Source organism: Triticum dicoccoides, chromosome 1A, assembly GCF_002162155.2.
Source record: "Triticum dicoccoides isolate Atlit2015 ecotype Zavitan chromosome 1A, WEW_v2.0, whole genome shotgun sequence".
NCBI lineage: Eukaryota > Viridiplantae > Streptophyta > Magnoliopsida > Poales > Poaceae > Triticum > Triticum dicoccoides.
In genome coordinates, this window is record NC_041380.1 from 10,399,842 (window position 1) to 10,417,957 (window position 18,116).

Below are 18,116 nucleotides of genomic sequence, written 5' to 3' on the forward strand. Positions count from 1 at the left end.
ATATTATATGGCCGACAAGCTCAGCATCGACAAGAGTGGAGCTCTGCATCCTCCTCCTCTTCAAGAGGTACAGAACCACCATGGCCGGGCTGCAGAGCAGGAAAATCACATTAGTAGTAGGATTACTATGTCTAACAATACCTCGTCCAGGGAAGGTAAATAGTTTGTGCAAAGTAGAATATAGAACGCCGTGTGCCTCTGTGCCTAGTCAAAGAACGCAGCGTCCATGTTCCCATGATCACACACGTACGCCATGTAGTGGTGCAGTTAGAAACAGTAGTGGTGCTCGGCACCTGAGGCTCTCTCCTGTATAATATACGGCTCAGCAAGATCAATGCAAATGTGTGTTGTGTCCCACTCTTCTTCAGGAATGTTGATGTTAAAAATTCTCATCACGCAGACACACACCTGCACCTGCATAATAGCAACCCCCACCCACATCAAGAGGGAAGGGTACGTTCCACCGGCATCCATAGGAACCGCAACCATCCATGGGCGCCAAATGGCAACCCATTCATTAAATTACCTGGTATCTGATGCGCCTGCATTGCAGCTCCGAGGCGAGTCTCTGAAAAGTGCAGAAAAAATGGCACTTCCAGCAGCACCATTTACTGTTGGGCGGCAACTGACGAGGCGGCCAATAAGATCAGCAACAGGCACTAGGTCCAAATGGCAGCTCGTCCATCAACAAAGCTGTCAATGTTCTTTGTGCCAACAGCAAATATTTTTACATGAAAAGACAATGCTGGATGACAACCATATACGACTTGATCTGAAGAACATTGTGCCTGCCATTTTTTTAGTGCAAGTCAGGGACCTCTTAATTGGTACTATATGTCAAGCTTCTTATGAAAATATTTATGTTAACATCCACACCCAGAATAAGGAAGAGTAGTGCGCAGTAGGCGAGCAACTACCACGAAAATGACCTGTGCCAGCAGAGCTAGATAGTGACCTTTTGGAACTAGTGACTAGTGAGACCTGGGATGTTATCATGATACTGTCTACTGTATGGTGCTGATTATTAGATACTGTGAGAGGGAGACGATCTTTGATCGGTTGACCACTCGGGAGTCCAGGCACCACCGCGTCTCCGAGATAATCTTTCCAGCGATCAAGCTCCATCAACTCGGTATCCTGTCTCTCCCCTCTGCAAGCTTATCCCTGCATCTCTTCAGTTGCTTACTAGCTTTCCATGTATGCAGTCTCCGTTACCGTTCAACTTCAAGCACCATGGGTCCTGTCAGCCTCTTCTTCCTCATACTTGCCACTGCAGCACCGTTGTTCTCCGCGGCACAAGGCTCTGGCTATCCGACAGCCAACCTCTCGACGATGTGGATCAACAACGACACCTCCCTCCCGCACGTCCACTACAGAGGAGGTTTAGTTGTGCGCCCCATTCTCCTCCGTTCACAAAGTAAATACTATAGCCAGTCCTTTGCCACGGGATTCTTCTGTGCCCCACCTTGCGACAAGTTCTACTTTGCCGTGTTCATTGTCCAAACCAACGCTGACACCCGTATAGTTGATGGGAATCCACCGGTGGTCTGGTCGGCCAACCGGGCTCGTCCTGTCAGGGAGAATGCCACCGTTGAGCTAACTTCGGATGGAGAATTGGTCCTTCGAGATGCTGATGGTAGCCTGGTCTGGTCGACCGGTACCTCACGGCGGTCGGTAGCTGGCATGATGATCACCAACATCGGCAATCTGGTGCTGTTTGATTTGATGAATGCAACTGTATGGCAGTCATTTGATCATCCTACCGACGCGTTGGTCCCTGGACAGTCACTTCTGGAGGGCATGAGGCTCACAGCAAGTACATCTGCAACAAATTGGACAGAGAATCAGTTTTATGTCACTGTACGCGTGGATGGTTTGTATGCTTACATTGCGTCCGCACCACCACAGATCTACTATATGGCGGAATCAAACGACAACAAGGAAGGAAATGATACAACAAAGGTTACATTCATGAATGGCAGCCTCAGCATCTTTGTCGACCCAAAATATCGAGATATGAATAGCATCTCATTGCCAACAGCTAGGTCCACCCAGTTCATGAGACTAGAGTCTAATGGCCACCTTTGGATGTATGAATGGAATACTGGGGAAGAAACATGGCCTGCTGTGTATGATGTAATGAAGCCAAAATTTGGTGATTGTGGTTTCCCAACTGTGTGCGGGGAGTATGGAATATGCACAGGCAGGAAGTGCACCTGTCCCCTTCAGGATAACAATAGTTCAGGCTACTTCAAGCCGATTGGTGGCCCCGAAGAAAGTCTTGGTTGCACACCCCTGAACCCAATCTCTTGTCAAGAAATGCAGCAATATCGGCTCTTAACCCTTAACGAAGTTTCTTACTTTGATTTGAGCGACCACATTATGAATGAAACCAACCAAGATGATTGTAAACAAGCCTGCTTGAAAAACTGCTCCTGCAGGGCCGTCACCTTCAGGTTTTACCAGAATGAAACCGAAGGTTATTGCCGGTGGGTGACCAAGGTCTTCTCCTTGCAATCAATAAAATTTGAACCTCTTGATTACAACAACTCTGTTTTCATCAAGGTGCAGCTTGGCCCTTCCAACTCAGCTGCTGCAAACAACAGCAACCTCATTTTAGGCACTACAATCCCAGCTATTATTATTGTTGTATTACTTGCTATTGCTGTCACCCTTTATTTACACAGGAGAGCATATTATGACAAGAAAGATGAAGACTTCAATTTTGATCAATTTGCTAGAATGCCGGCCAGGTTCTCTTTTCAGAAGCTAAGAGAATGCACTCAGGGGTTCAATAAAAAACTTGGAGAAGGTGGATTTGGATCTGTTTATGAAGGGAAATTAGGTGAAGAGAGAGTTGCAGTGAAACGTTTGGAAAGTGCTAGACAAGGAAAGAAAGAATTCTTGGCAGAGGTAGAGACAATTGGAAGCATCGAACACATCAATCTTGTCAGGCTGATTGGCTTTTGTGCAGAGAAATCTCAGAGGCTTCTAGTATATGAATATATGCCAAGAGGGTCACTTGATAGGTGGATCCATTACCGCCACAACAATGCCCCACTCGAATGGTGCACGCGGTGTAGAATCATTCTGGATATTGCCAAAGGCCTATGCTATCTTCACGAGGAGTGCAGGCGAAAGATAGCTCATTTGGACATCAAACCGCAAAATATTCTCTTAGATGAGAAGTTCAACGCCAAAGTGGCTGATTTCGGGCTATCTAAGTTAATAGACAGGGATCAAAGCAAGGTAATGACGGTGATGAGAGGCACGCCTGGGTATCTGGCACCTGAATGGTTAACCTCGCAAATCACTGAGAAAGTTGATGTCTACAGCTTTGGAGTTGTTGTCATGGAACTAATAAGTGGGAGAAAAAATATTGATAATTCTCTGCCTGAGGCGAGTTCCAACCTCATCAATTTGTTACGAGGAAAGGCTCGAGATAATCAATTGAGTGATCTGATTGACAAGCATAGTGAAGACATGCTCTCACACCAGGAGCAAGTGATTCAAATGATGAAGCTTGCAATGTGGTGCTTGCTAAATGATGGCTGTCAAAGGCCTTCCATGTCAACGGTGATCAAGGTACTGGAGGGTGTGACAAGCATAGAAAGTGCAATTCTTAACAGATTTATCGATGCAAATTCAGTCATGCCTGTTCAAGATAATATATCCGCATATTCAGTTCAGCCTCAAGCATCAACCTTATCGGGACCAAGGTGAAATGGGCGCCTAATGAGAAGAAGACATCCAACTTCATTATTCACTTGGTTTGTAATTGTTTTTAAATCTTATCCATTTTGTAGTTTGGAAGTGTATTTTAAACAGTGTGAAAAGAATAATTCCCAGCAAATATATGTGTTTGATTGTTTGGTGAAGTTGTACCGCATAGATTTTCATCTGCGGAGTACCAGTCACCTCATCTGGTAGCCAAAAATATATTTGTCAACTGGTAAACTTGGAAATTACTTGTGATGTAACTAACACTATAAATATATGGAACATTGAATTCCAGAATTTTGCAAATAACTTTATGAACCTGATGGGGATGAGCACCGTAGGGATCTAAGGAGAAAGATGGGACCAGGATGACAAACTTGAGACGAAAGAAAAATTATGTGATTTTTCTAAAGTTTTCCATAGTCAATACTAAAGGATTAATGATGCTAATAGAGTTGGTACATTAAATTGTAAATTTCTAGGTCAGGCCAGTAAAATAAACATGTCACTATGTCAGTCTCATATCTCAAAATAATAATACCAATCTTTTTTAAAAATTCAGAAGCAACACTACATATATTCTTGCAAACAAAAGTTGACTATCCTCTTTCATATGTGGGCATGGAGCCATCACTATATGGGACGCCACAGGGTGAGGGGAGGGGGCGCTGGCCAGGCTTTGGGACAAGTCCACTGGTTTGTTGCGCCCATGTCAATGAGATTAAAAGATAAAAGACGAATCCGTTAGAGTCGAATAAAAACTGTGATCCTTCTGACATTAGTATGTACGAGTCCAGCAGTCAAGTAACTAAACTTCAGTCAGAGAGAGAAGAAAGTAACTAAACTAATTTCTTTTCTAATAAGACTGGTTAGCCGACTACAGAGTTGGTACTTAGATGAAAAATTCTTTTCTAATAAAACTGAAACAATGTCAAGATGTGCACCTTTGGTTCAAGCGCAATGTTGGTCGACTGGAACTGAATCTTTTTCTCCACAATGTATTTGAGAAACCAGGTGGGACAGGTGCCCTTGCCGTGGGAGATGGTAGAGTTGAAGATGTTTAAGTGGTGTCTTGTTGATAAATCGATGTCACTGCATATCCAGGCCAAGGCTTCAATGACAGTCTTTTGCTTCAGGGTGACACTGCACTCATGTCAATAAGAGATTAAGAAAATGAGTTCATTAGAGATGAGTAAGAACTGTCAACAACAATTTATTCCATACTCCATTACACTGAAATTAAAAAACCAGAATTATACTTATCAAACTGAGGTTTGAACAAATAAAAAGGTTAATGGGTTAGGCATTTCAAGCAACTAACCACCTACAGACCAAAAACCCTTATATATAATATCATAATATGAGATGATAATCTTAAAACATGGCCACAACTTGGTCAGTCATACACTGTTACGGTGAACAGAGATTGTAACAAACAGCTTCACCTGTAAAAAAAAACTGTATATAAAAACTGTTTCAATCAATACATATTCAAATACGATACTCTAAATAAAAAACTGTTCCAATCAATGGCAGGGGGTTCAACTATGATACTGTATAAGAAAGCTGTTTCATATTCAATTATGATACTGTATATAAAAAACTGTTTCAATCAATGTCCAACTCATGCTATCAACAAACACTTGAAAGGCAATTAATTCTGCTTCCGATGTGACAAATAAGACAAAAAAAATCGGTAACAGGAGCATAGCTTGGCACTCCAATTTCATCATGAAACTCAATAGTCTTTGTAATTTACAGCAACATCATTTCCAGATTGTGTTTCCAACAGCACATGGCCATGCTCTCAAGAACAGAGTTGGCCATGCTAAAGCTAGTATGCAGGCAACAGGAACTACCACTAACTGATGAGCAGAATACTCATCTCACACAGCTGTGTTGCAAGTGGAATAATATCGTGGTCAGAAATCCTCATCATGGAGACACCTGCAGACTCCAAGGGTAACAGAACCGTCTATGGTCGCCAAATGGCAACTTGTTCATTTATTTAAGTAACTGCTGATCGGTAGTCCTTGCCACTTCGTGTTGATAAGGATAAAGAATGCTAATGCTTACCATCTGCAACTGATTACAGCATGAGAAGAATGGACTTTTCCCCATAAAGGGTGTTTTATTAACTCAAATTGTCACGTCACAAGAACGACTAGAACGACGATTTCAAGACCTTGCCATCTGGAGCAAATTTGAATCCAAATAAGATTTACAACCTTAATTAGTGATCCCTGATGCTGCTCTAAGTAGTACTTGCATGCCTTTGCAGCAAAATTAGGGACATTCTATATACTTGAGCCAGACGTCTACTGACATTCTATATGCTTCAGCCGGCAGTTAACCTCGACAATGACTGACTTGGGCCGGCAGAGACGAACAGTGGACTTTTCTCCTCTGCAAGGGAGGCAATCGTGTTTCAGGTTTAACCTTTCCCCTCTGCAAGCTCGTCCCCCTCCTTGTTCCCGGCTTCTCATAGTCATAGACCAAGAACCGATTCATCTTCTTACAACCTCCAACAGCAACCATGGGTCCTGCCAATCTCCTCTTAATCATACTAGCAGCTGCAGCACAATTGCTCTCCGAGGCGCAGTTGAACTTCACCGGGTATCCCACAACCAAGCTCTCAACATCGTGGACCAACAACGAAAGCTCCTTCACCGGGCCACACGTTTTTCAAACCCTCTTCTATGATAGTTCGGCCGGCCGATCCATCGTAATCAGCTCGCCACAAACCTTCTTCAGACCTTACATTGGTGCAGGTTTCTTCTGCGCCTCCCCCTGCAACGTGTTCTTCTTTGCCATCTACATTTTCCACATCCACAGTGCAAGGAAGCCTCACGTGGTATGGTCTGCTAACCCGGGTCGTCCTGTCAGTGAGGGTGCCACCATTGAGCTTACCATCGATAGGAACTTAGTGCCCCGAGATGCTGATGGTAGCCTCGTATGGTCCAGCGGCAGCTCCGGGCGGTTTGTCGCAGGCATGGTGATCACCGAGGATTGCAATCTGGTGCTATTTGATCGCACAAATGGAACTGTGTGGCAGTCATTTGATCATCCCAGTGACACGTTGCTCACTGGGCAGTCACTACAAGAAGGTATGAGGCTTGTAGCTAACACTGCCGCCACAAATTGGACAGAGAATCAGTTGTACATGACAGTTCTCCCCAGAGGATTGTATGGTTATGTTGAATCCACACCATCACAACTCTACTATGAGTTTGCAGCAACGGTGAACACAGGCAATGGTCCAACAAACTTTACATTTGGCAATGGCAGCCTCAGCCTCCTTTTGCAGCCAGAACAGCCAAATGCGCCATTAATGTATAGTATCCTACTGCCAGCAGCTAAATCCACTCAGTACGTGAGGTTAGGGTCTGAGGCACAAAGGATGTAACCAAGATGGGAGAATTGTCTGATGATTGTGAATTCCCAACGGTGTACGGAGAGTACGGCATATGCACAGCTGGGCAGTGCACATGTCCATTTCAGGACAACTCAAGTTCAATAAACTACTTCAAGCCAGTGCATGTGCGCAAGGCAAATCTTGGCTGTGCACCACTGAATCCAGTCTCTTGTCAAGAAATGCAACGCCATAAGCTCTTGACCCTTGCTGACGTTTCTTACTTTGATGCCCACCACACAATTGAGAATGCAACGAATGTTGACAGTTGTAAGCAGGCTTGCTTGAAGAACTGCTCCTGCAGGGCCGTCATCTTCAGATATCACCTCAATGATTCTGAGAGCAAGTGCCTGTGGGTGACCAAGGTCTTCTCCTTGCAATCAATACAACCTGAAACAGCTCTTTTCAATTCGTCTGCTGCTTCTCATCCTGTTGCAAACAAAAGGAAGGTTATTCTAGGCATCGCCTTTGCACTTGTTACTACTATCATATTCATTGCCATTGTTATCACTGTTTGTCTGCTAAGGAGGGGAAAGTATGAAGACAATGATGAAGACCTCCAGTTTGATCAATTACCAGGGATGCCAACAAGGTTTCCATTTGACAAGCTGAGAGAATGCACTAAATGGTTCAGTAAAAAGCTTGGAGAAGGTGGATTTGGGTCGGTTTTTGCAGGGAAATTAGGCGAAGAGAGAGTTGCAGTCAAACGTTTGGAAGGTGCTAGACAAGGAAAGAAAGAGTTTTTGGCAGAGGTTGAAACTATTGGAAGCATAGACCGCATTAATCTTGTTAGGCTGATTGGCTTTTGTACAGAGAAATTTCAAAGGCTTCTTGTATATGAATATATGTCGGGAGGGTCACTTGATAGATGGATCTATTACCGCCATGACAATGCCCCACTCGATTGGCACACACGGTGTGGCATCATTCTGGGTATTGCCAAAAGCCTATGCTATCTTCACGAGGGGTGCAGGCAAAAGATAGCTCATTTGGACATCAAACCGCAAAATATTCTCTTAGATGAGAACTTCAATGCTAAAGTGGCTGATTTTGGACTATCTGAGTTAATAGACAGGGATCAAACACAAGGTAATGACGATGATGAGAGGCACGCCAGGGTATATGGCACATGAATGGTTAACCTCGCAAATCACTGAAATGGTTGATGTCTACAGCTTTGGAGTAGTTGTCATGGAGCTAATAAGTGGGAGAAAAAATATTGATAATTCTCTGCCTGAGGAGAGTTCTGATTGACAAGCATAGTGACGACATGGTCTCGCACCAGGAGCAAGTGATTCAAATGATGAAGCTTGCAGTGTGGTGCCTGCTAAATGATGGCAGTCAAAGGCCTTCCATGTCAACGGTGATAAAGGTATTAGAGGGTGGGATGAGCATAGAAACCACTATTCTTCACAGATTTCTCAACACAAATACAGTCTTGCCCCTAGAAGATAATCCAACTGCATATTCAGTTCAACCTCAAGCATCAGTTTTATCTGGACCAAGGTGAAATGAGTGGCCAATGAGAAGAAGACATCCAACTTAAAAACACACTTGGTTTTCGTCACTGTTTTTTAATCTTATCTTATTTGTACATTGGAAGTATGTTTTGAATAGCTTGAAAAGAAAAATTACTGGCAAACTAGTAATAATGTACGTGCAATGCACGTTTATATTAGGTAGAATATTAGTTGCACGTTATATTAGGTAAGATATATCTGTTGCACATTGGTATTTAGTAGTATATCAATTACTTTTTCACGGGAATGGTAGGATATTAATTACATGGCAGATTTCATGGGATAGCGTTGAGTCAAAACGTGTTTATAACCAATGGCAGTGGTGGGTAATTAGAGCATTAAACGTGTTTGGTGCTCACCATTGGAGGGATTTGAACCGTTAGATAACATGATTTGACGGTTGAGATGGTTTGGATCTGCCCCTTTGGGTCTTTTTATATTGGTATAGATATATATGTTTCATTGTTTGTTCGGTGGTCTGTACCACATACCTTTTCATCTGCAGAGTACCAGTCCACCTCTTCTGGTAGCCCAAAAATATACTCCCTCCGTAAAGAAATATAAGAGCATTTAGATCACTACTTTAGTGATCTAACCGCTCTTATATTTCTTTACAGAGGGAGTATTTGTGAGCTACGTGCTGAACTAGGAAATTTACCTGCAATGTAACTAATAGTATATCAATCTATGGAATATTGAATTCCCTGATTTTGCAAATAGTGTTATGAACCTGATGGGGATAAGCACCAAATGGACTTAACAATAGAAATCTTTTTTTAAAGTTCAGCAGCAACACTACATATATTCCTGCTAACAAAAGTATGGTACCCCAGTTAAATTCAGCAGCAACACTTGAAGACTCAGCACTATATGGGGCGCCTCAAGGAGGAAGACGCTGGCCAGGCTTAGGGATAAATCCACTAGTTTGCTATGTTGCGCTCATGTCGATGATATATTGAAAAAGAAGAGACGAAACCATTATAGACAAGCAAAAACTGTCGGTAGCAATTCATCCCATACTTCAGTACACTATGATCCTTTTGATGCTACTATATAGGAGTTCTGCAGTGATGTAACTAAACTTTCTAGACCAGCGAACTTTGATCAGAGGGAAGATGAAAGTTACTAAACTTGTTCTTTCCAATAAAAGTGGTTAGCAGCTAATGGTACAGACTACAGAGTTGGTGCTTAGATGATAATTACCTGCATTTGCTGGCATCTAACTATATAACTAAAACAATGTCAGCATGTGCAGCTTTTGGTTCAAGCACAATGTTGGACGACAGGGACTGAACCTTTTTCTCCACAAATGCGTTGGACAAACCAGCCGGGACAGGTGGCCTTGCCGTGGGAGCTGGTAGCATTGAAGATGCTTAAGCGGTACCTTCTTGATAAATCGATGACACTGCATGTCAAGGCCAGGGCTTCAATAACACTGTTTTTTGCTTCAGGATGACACTGCACTCATGAAAATAAGATATTAAGAAAATGAATTCATTAGGGACACCTCAGTGATGCACGATAACATAGAACATACAGACCAAAAATCGTATATATAATATCATAATATGAGATGATAATCTTAGAACATAACGATAACTTGGTCAGTGATACACTGTTACGGTGAACAAAGTTTGTCACAAACAGCCTGTACATCTGATGCATATTCACTAGAGTTCCAGTCAATGGCAGGGGTTCTGGTCCAACTCATGCTATCAACAAACACTCAAAAGGAAACTAATTCTGCTTCCGGTGCAACAAATATGACAAGTTTGAATAGAGTCTTTATAATTTACAGCAACAATCTTTCCAGATTGACTTTCTAGCCATGCTCTCAAGAACAAAGTTCACCATGCCAAAGTACGTAGGCAACAGAAAATACCACTAACTGATTAGCAGAATACTCATCTCACACAGCCCAATGTTGAAAACATCACACGGACATCATTCCAGAGCCCGAATGCATAGTTCTTTTCTCTGTCTAGCAGCTAAGAAATGTTTTCAGACATCTGCCTTGTATTGTCTTCGATATAGAATAGTAACAAGGAATTTCATTGAGTACAGATGTAATAACTAAAAACTGCAACACCTCATCGGAGCCCAGCTTAAAATCTTCACTCCCCATCAGAGCCTTGAGACGGGAGGACAGTTGGCAGATCAGCATCGATCCTGGTCTCTTCCCAAGCAAGCAAAATGTGCTTGGTAGTGCAGAGCAGAATCTGATAACTATCACAAACAGTGTCAATCAGACAGGGTAGTGGATGAATCTCTATCTATGTCCATTTAAAAAAAACTTTAAACGAGAGAACACAAACGTAGAAGGAAGTACTCTTTTGGCAAAAGGACATGCATTACATTAAAACAAGGAGCATATTCCATACAGAAAAAAACTCGAGTTACAGCTTAAGTCACAAAACGTACGAGGAACTAGAAGTTATATTAACTGATGAAAGGACACATATCCTAAATACAGCATAACATTTTTGTACGTCGGAGGAACTATTAACTGCATGATCAGTTTGCTTGTTTCTTTCCCGGTCCTACCAGTTACAGGCTATGTACTTGCATATCTCAAGTCTATTAAAGAAGATACACATGAGCATGGAGAAAAGAATCACATTAATTTGCTTTAATTGAAAAACTCATAACAAATTTGTGTCAGCCATTGCTAGCTACCAATTGCTAATTTAATTTAATTATGTCAATATATAATATATGCATGAAAGACAAAAACAGCAAAAACCAACCTTTGGAGCAGCGACGATCACCTAATCCTTTCCCAGAGTCCTTTATGGCTCAGTCCAACTGTAACATTCCTTATGTGGCTAATCTGCATTGCATCTTCACTACATTCATCTGAATATCTCTTCTCCAGGAGCTTCTCTATTAACTCTTCTGATGTATCTTCCAGAATTAATTTTTCAAGGGATGCTAGGTGTTTGATGCCATCTGGAACAAACTTTAGCTCAGGGCAGTCTGTTAACGATAGCTCGATCAGATTTTGCATTGCGCCCTTCTCTATTCCAACTTGGTTGAGTTGTGCTGCGCTCCGGATAAATAGATGTGTAAGATTTGGAAATGACCCTGTGTAAAAATACAGCCTCTTCCCTTCAAAAGCCTTCCTTAGCCAAAGAAAGCGTAGACCACGTAACACACAGAGACAGGAAAAGGTTTCCTCATCAATATTGGAGAATACCAGCTGCAACCGAGTGAGGCTATTAAGGTGTGACCAGGAAGAGAAGAGCTGAGGCATCGATGTTTTTTCCAGCTTCCCTCGTAAAGCAAGCCAAGAAAGGGTTGGAGGTAAATATAGCCCTTCAAGCCACATCACCTCATTCTCAGCTGCAGCTACAATTGCGAGATGAACAAGATGGCTCATTTTGGTGATAGCATTGCTCAAGTCAGCAGAATGTTCACTCTGAACGTCGCACACATCCAATGTTCTTAGCTCTGTCAGAGCTCCAACCTCATGAAGAAACTCTGGAGTGGCTTTGACACGCTGAAGAGCCCGCAGTCCTGCCAAGTGTTGTATGCCACTAGGGACCTTGACCCCACCTGCTCTTACATTCTCTGATGTGCTGAAAGTGGATGACGCATAGAGGTATCTCAAACTATGTTTTTAAGGCGTCGCCTAAGCGTCGCCTAGTCGTCGCCTATGCGTCAAGGCGCCCCAGGATGGCAAGGCGTCTACCCCGCCTTAGACAGACATGAAGTGTACGGCTGTGGCTGCCCTAGTTCTGGCTGCTCCTGGGGCTTGGAGATGACGGCCCCGCTGTCTCCCGGCACCATGAAGAGGAGGGAGGACTGGGGGCTCCTGGGGCTTGCTGCTGTGAGGGAGAAGGGTGGGGCCATGAAGAGGAGGGAGGGAGGACCAGAAGGGTATGGCTTCGTGGCGGCTGTGGTGGGAAAGAAGGGAAGGAGATAGTGGAATTAGGTCACGGGGGTGTATATGGCCACTAGATGGGCTTTTGGGCCACTGGGAGGTGCATAAGTAGTGGCCCATCTCTCAGCCATTGCTCTTTTTCTAGTATTAATATGTGCAGACCTATTGATGACTCTTTTCCTGCAATGTTTAAGGCGTCGCCTTGCCTCGCCTTACCGCCTCGCCTTGGCGCTTAGGCGTCAGAGCGGCCCTCCTCCGCCTTATGACGCTTTACCGCCTTAAAAACATAGATCTCAAATTCTGAAGTTTTACGATACTGTTTGGCAAATACGTCAGCTTAGAATGCACAGCATCCAAGACTTCCAAGTTTTGCAACCTCCTCACTGCATCAGGCAGGCTTTCGAGATCAGTATACCGAAGGCCCAAATAACGCAAGTTAAAAAAGTTGAATACCTCATTGGGCAGCATCTTGATACAAGTACCTTGCAGATCCAACATCGACAACAGATTCGAAGATGTTAAGATAGGCTTCAGCAAATCAACATTGATATACCTCCCAAATACATGGAGCGAACGAAGATGTGTTGCAGCAGTTCGGCTCAGGTGTTCAAGGTTTCCCCCCTGGACCGATATGCGACGTGCACCCTCCACAGAGAATGCCCCAGTACCAGAGCCACTATAAACTTTACCAAAGCATTCCTCCTTGGCTTTGTTGAGGGCAACAAGGCGTATGACTTCATGCATCCGACAGTGTTTCAGTCATCCGGCATAATTCCTTTTCACTACCTGTAGTAGGCTTCGATTCACAAGCTCAGCCAAGTATCCATCAGCCACCTCCTCCAATGTTCTGCTCTCTTCCTTTTCCCTGATAAACCCCGCTGAAATCCACTGCCTCATTGTCTTCCTCCTCTGTAATACATAGTTTTCTGGGAATAATGCACAATGTAAGAAACAATTCTTTAAATTGTATGGAAGGTCCTCCAAGCTGATCTTTAGGATCATATGAGCATCAGGGATCACATCTTTGACCAACTGTGAATCCAAACCCCTGTACACATTCTCCCATTCGGCAGAAGTTGGGGGTTTGCAGGAGAGTAGGCGGCCAATGCAAGCGATAGCAATAGGCAAGCCTTGACCCTTAGCTATGAACTTCCAAGCCAATTTCTGCAACTCCAACGGGCACTGTTTGTCAACATGATTCCAGAAGGCCCCATTGCAGAACAACACCCAGGAGTGATGTGCTTCTAGCGGTTCCAAGTGAACTGCAGATTCACCAGTTGCCAACTGTGACACTTCATGCTTTCTTGATGTGATAATGAATCGGCCGGTACAATTAGAAGTAGGAAAGGCATTCCTTATCTCCGACCACACAAGCGGAGTCCAAACATCATCCAGGACCAAGATGTACTTTTTACCTTGAAGATAGTTGTTGACGGACTCTGCTAGGCGCCTCATCTCAACATTGGCAATATTGCCTGCGATGCCGAACTCGGCGGCTATCTTCTTCAGCAGATCTTCGAGATTGTAACTCTCTGACACTGTTACCCACGCCACGGCGTCAAAATCCAATTTCACCATGTTGTACACATGAGCAACCAGAGTGGTTTTACCAACACCAGGCATCCCCCACACCGTGGTGACTTTGCTGTTGCTCTGCTCCAGATAATCACCACCGCCACTGCCCGTCAGCCACCGTATCAACTTCTCTTTGTTCTCCTCGATTCCCACAAGGTCCTCATCCCTGGTGAAGTGCAGGGCTTGACCTCGACTTGTCGATTTGGCAGCAGAAGCAGATCCGCCGATTCCTGCAACGACTGCATAATCCTGCTTCCTCCTCTTGGCATCTTTCAGCTTGACATCGATTTCTTGGAGCTTGGCTGCCAGGCGGCGCCAGGTTTTGATATGCTTGAGCCTCTTCTTCATCTTGCCAGCGAACCCTCCGTGCTTGCAGTCCTCCAGCTTGTAGGTGAACTCGTCAACGACATCCTCGATCTGGAAGGCGAAACCCCTGATCTCGCCGACGAAGATGGCTGTAGTCTTGTCAGTGTCCTTGAACTGCTCCGCCTCCTGCAGGTAGGCCTGCATGCTCTCCAGCTCCGCCTTGGAGTCGCGGATCTTGCCGAAGAGGCCCCTGAGGGCAGAGGCTTCCTTGCCGAGGAGAACCCCGCCAAAGATCGTCGCCTCTTTTGCCAGCGCACCCCCCAGCGTGACCACTAGCTGCCCGACAACAGCCTCCGCCATGGTTGTTGAGAATTTTCCTTTTTCTCAGATAATGGTTGTGACAAAATATCATTCTCAATTCAGTACCAACATCAACATACCACTGGCCTTATTTCTTTGATCACTCGAACCCATTCAGCAAATCTGACTCACCTATATTGTCCTGATTTCCTGTAACTACCACTTGTCGTCAGCTTAGGTCGATGGCTTATTTGGCCTTTACGAACAATTAACCTGTAAAAACAGCAGAAAGAAGAGCATCAGGGACAATAGCATGAGCATTGAAACAAATAGAGCAGCAGCATCGATTTCTCCTCATTATCTCTCGCCCAGCAGCTGCATCAAGCGGCAGCAGCAGCCAAATCTGAAACCATACTCTGCTCTCACACCTCACACAACACAAGCGCGGCATCTAACACAAGCGGTAGCAGCAACCAAGTCAGCAAATCTCACTCACCGAATTCTCATTCGAATACCAACAGCCACAGATCGTCCCCCTTATTTCATTGTGCAGTCCAACCCATTTAGCAGCTGTCACACACATACATTTTTATCAAATTGATTCCATACAAGCATCAAAGGGCCTCTCTCTGTCTCTCCCCAAACGCAAAGTAGGTCGATGGCTCATTTGGCTGTGATGTGATGGAGAATCTGTAAAACAATTACAAATAAGAGCATCAGGCAGAAGAGCTATTGGTATTGAAACAAGTAGAGCAGCAGCGGCAGACAAATCTGAAACCACACACTCTGCTCTCCCGCCCCTCACACAGCACAAGCGCAGCATCTAACACGGGCGGGCCACCTTCGCTCGTCTCTCGCAGCCGCCGGTCCTGCAGCCTCCCCCTCTCCCAGACCGGGGCAGGCAGAGCAAGGGGACGGCGGCGGGCGGCGGCGCGAGCGAGGATGTTATTAACAGCTGCTACTGGCCCTCCGCTCTCACTCTCGCTCCCCGTCCGCATCCACGCCAGGGTGGGTGGTGGCGCAGATCCGGGACGGCGCGGCCGGGGGGTGCTGGCGCCCACCGGACCGGCGTCGACGCAGAGCAGCGCGGCGCGAGCGAGAAAGAAGGGGAGAAGAGAACCAACCTGCAGAGTAGAGCTTTCCAGATTCGATTGGTCTTCTTCCCCCAATTCTGCAGCGTCGAGGGTATTTTCTATTCTGACCCAAAATTGTGGTTTCATTTGTCCATACAAAATTTGTATAAAGATCAAAATTATCGACCAGAGGGGCTGAATGAAAGATTTTAATAATTTCTTTTCTTCTTGAAGAAAACAGACTTATTATTTCTATCAGGCGTCCCTTTGTTTCAAAGAGAGGTGGACATGTTATTCACATTTAATTTGATGAGTTTATTTATTAAGATAAACATTTAATTTGATTTTTTTGAGTCTAAACACACTTTATTCATCATAAAAAGTTCATAGGAATACAATGGATATCCGGTAGGTTTGTAAGCCACAAATGGCGCCCATAATCTAGTCCGAAAGCATGTTTAGTAAGGCTATGTGCCTCGATATTTGTCGATCTACCCTCGAAGATGAAGGTGCATTGCTCAAAATCTCTCGTTGTCTCAGTGATCTCCTTGATTACAGCAGCGTAGTTCCCTCCTGTGGCATCTTTGATATCCCGGATCACTCCCAGGCAGTCTGAAGCAATTACAACCCTGGGGATCTGCAAGTCCATCGCAAGGGCGAGTGCCTCTCTACACGCCAGAGCTTCCAGAGTCGCAGGATCAGCCGAGGCTCCTAAGAACAACCATGTTTCGTCTCTGCATATCGCACTGAAAGAACCCGCAAGGGAGTTTCTCGTTGCTGCCCCCTCCACTCTGATCTTTGCCACTCCCGGCGGTGGTGGTATCCATCTAGCCCGCGTTTGCACCGGGGTTGGGTGCACTATCCCTTGCCTTGCCTTGGGCGTGCAATCCTCGATCTCTCTGATATACTTGGTGATAAAAAGATGCGTAGACAAAGGGCTCTGAAAGATGTTTTCATGCAGCGCCTGACGACGTGAGTGCCACAGCGCCCACAATGTAACTGCAACCTGGGTAAATTCTGCAGGTGAAAGCATATCCTGAAGGACAAACAACCATCGTCTCGCATCCGGCTCTTGGGTGTTGTTCAGGGCCTCAACCAACTCAGGATCTTGTAGCGCCCACACACACCGGGCGACTGTGCAGTGAAGAAAGGAGTGCCGCCATGAATCTTCTGCCCCGCACAAGCCACACCGTGTGCTTGTGGACATGTTTTGGTGATGTAGTAGGTCTGTTGTGGGGATAGATTGTTGTGCTAGCCTCCATAAGAAAATCTTCACCTTAGGCGGAACATTGACTTTCCATAATTTCTCCCACGCCTTGGAATCTCTGTCCAAATCAGAAGAATTTGCTCGGCCCTCAAGCCATGCTTCTCTCCTCATCTTGGTGTTAACCAACATGCGGTAAGCAGATCGGACGGAAAACACTCCATTCTTTTCATGAATCCAAGACCAGAAAGTCATCGACATGTCTCGTGCACAAATGTATCGACATAATTGTCCGAGCATCTGTTGGAAGGAAGATTTCCGAGATCAATGTGCTGTCCCATTGAGCATCTGGCATGATTAGTTCACTGACCCATTAAGGTGGATCCACTATCCTGCTCACTATGGGTCTCATATTAGCCGGACGAGGTAACCAATTGTGGTTCCAGATCTGCATTGTTTGACCGTTGCCAGCCCACCTTATTAGCCCCTGGGTCATCACGTCTCGTCCCTCCAAGATGGCGCGCCAGATCTGGGAAGGAGCAGAACCCAACTCCGAGTCCAAGAAATCCATTGTCGGGTGATATTTGGCCTTCAGTACTCATGCACTAAGGGACTCCGGGTCTGTCAGAATTCTCCAGGCTTGTCTTGCTAGCAAAGCTAGATTGAAAAGCTATATATCCCAGAATCCCAAACCACCATAGTATTTTGGCATCGTCATAGTGCTCCATGATACCCAACTAGGCTTCCGTTTCCCCTCCTTGCTACCCCACCAAAACTTTCTGTAGAGCGAGTTGATGTGCTCACAGCTCGTGGGAGTTTAAAGCATGACATTGAGTAAACAAGAACCGCTTGTGCAACAGATTTAATCAAAACTTCTTTACCTCCGGCTGACAAAAGATTTTCCATCCACCCCTTGATCTTGCTCCAGACTCTGTCTCTGAGAAATTTGAAAGCTCCGTTTTTACTAACTCCCACATCTGTGGGTATTCCAAAGTATCTATCAGATAGAGATTCGTTTGGAATATTCAGAATGTTTTTTACCTCATTCTTCAACGAGTTCGGGCAGCCCTTACTGAAAAACACCGAGGACTTTGATAAGTTTATTCTCTGGCCATAGGCATTG

At 44.8% G+C, this 18,116-nt stretch overlaps 1 protein-coding gene and 2 pseudogenes across 1 annotated transcript; 2 read left to right on the forward strand and 1 right to left on the reverse strand.

Moving 5' to 3' along the window:
- Nucleotides 1-368: 368 nt before the first annotated feature.
- LOC119358386 (G-type lectin S-receptor-like serine/threonine-protein kinase SD2-5) lies at nt 369-3,723 on the forward strand. The gene has a single exon (XM_037624960.1). The coding sequence runs from the start codon at nt 1,012-1,014 to the stop codon at nt 3,721-3,723; it is 2,712 nt and encodes a 903-aa protein (XP_037480857.1). The 5' UTR covers nt 369-1,011.
- Nucleotides 3,724-5,836: 2,113 nt separating this feature from the next.
- Nucleotides 5,837-15,815, reverse strand: LOC119358409 (annotated as a pseudogene).
- Nucleotides 6,257-9,105, forward strand: LOC119358397 (annotated as a pseudogene).
- Nucleotides 15,816-18,116: the final 2,301 nt, after the last annotated feature.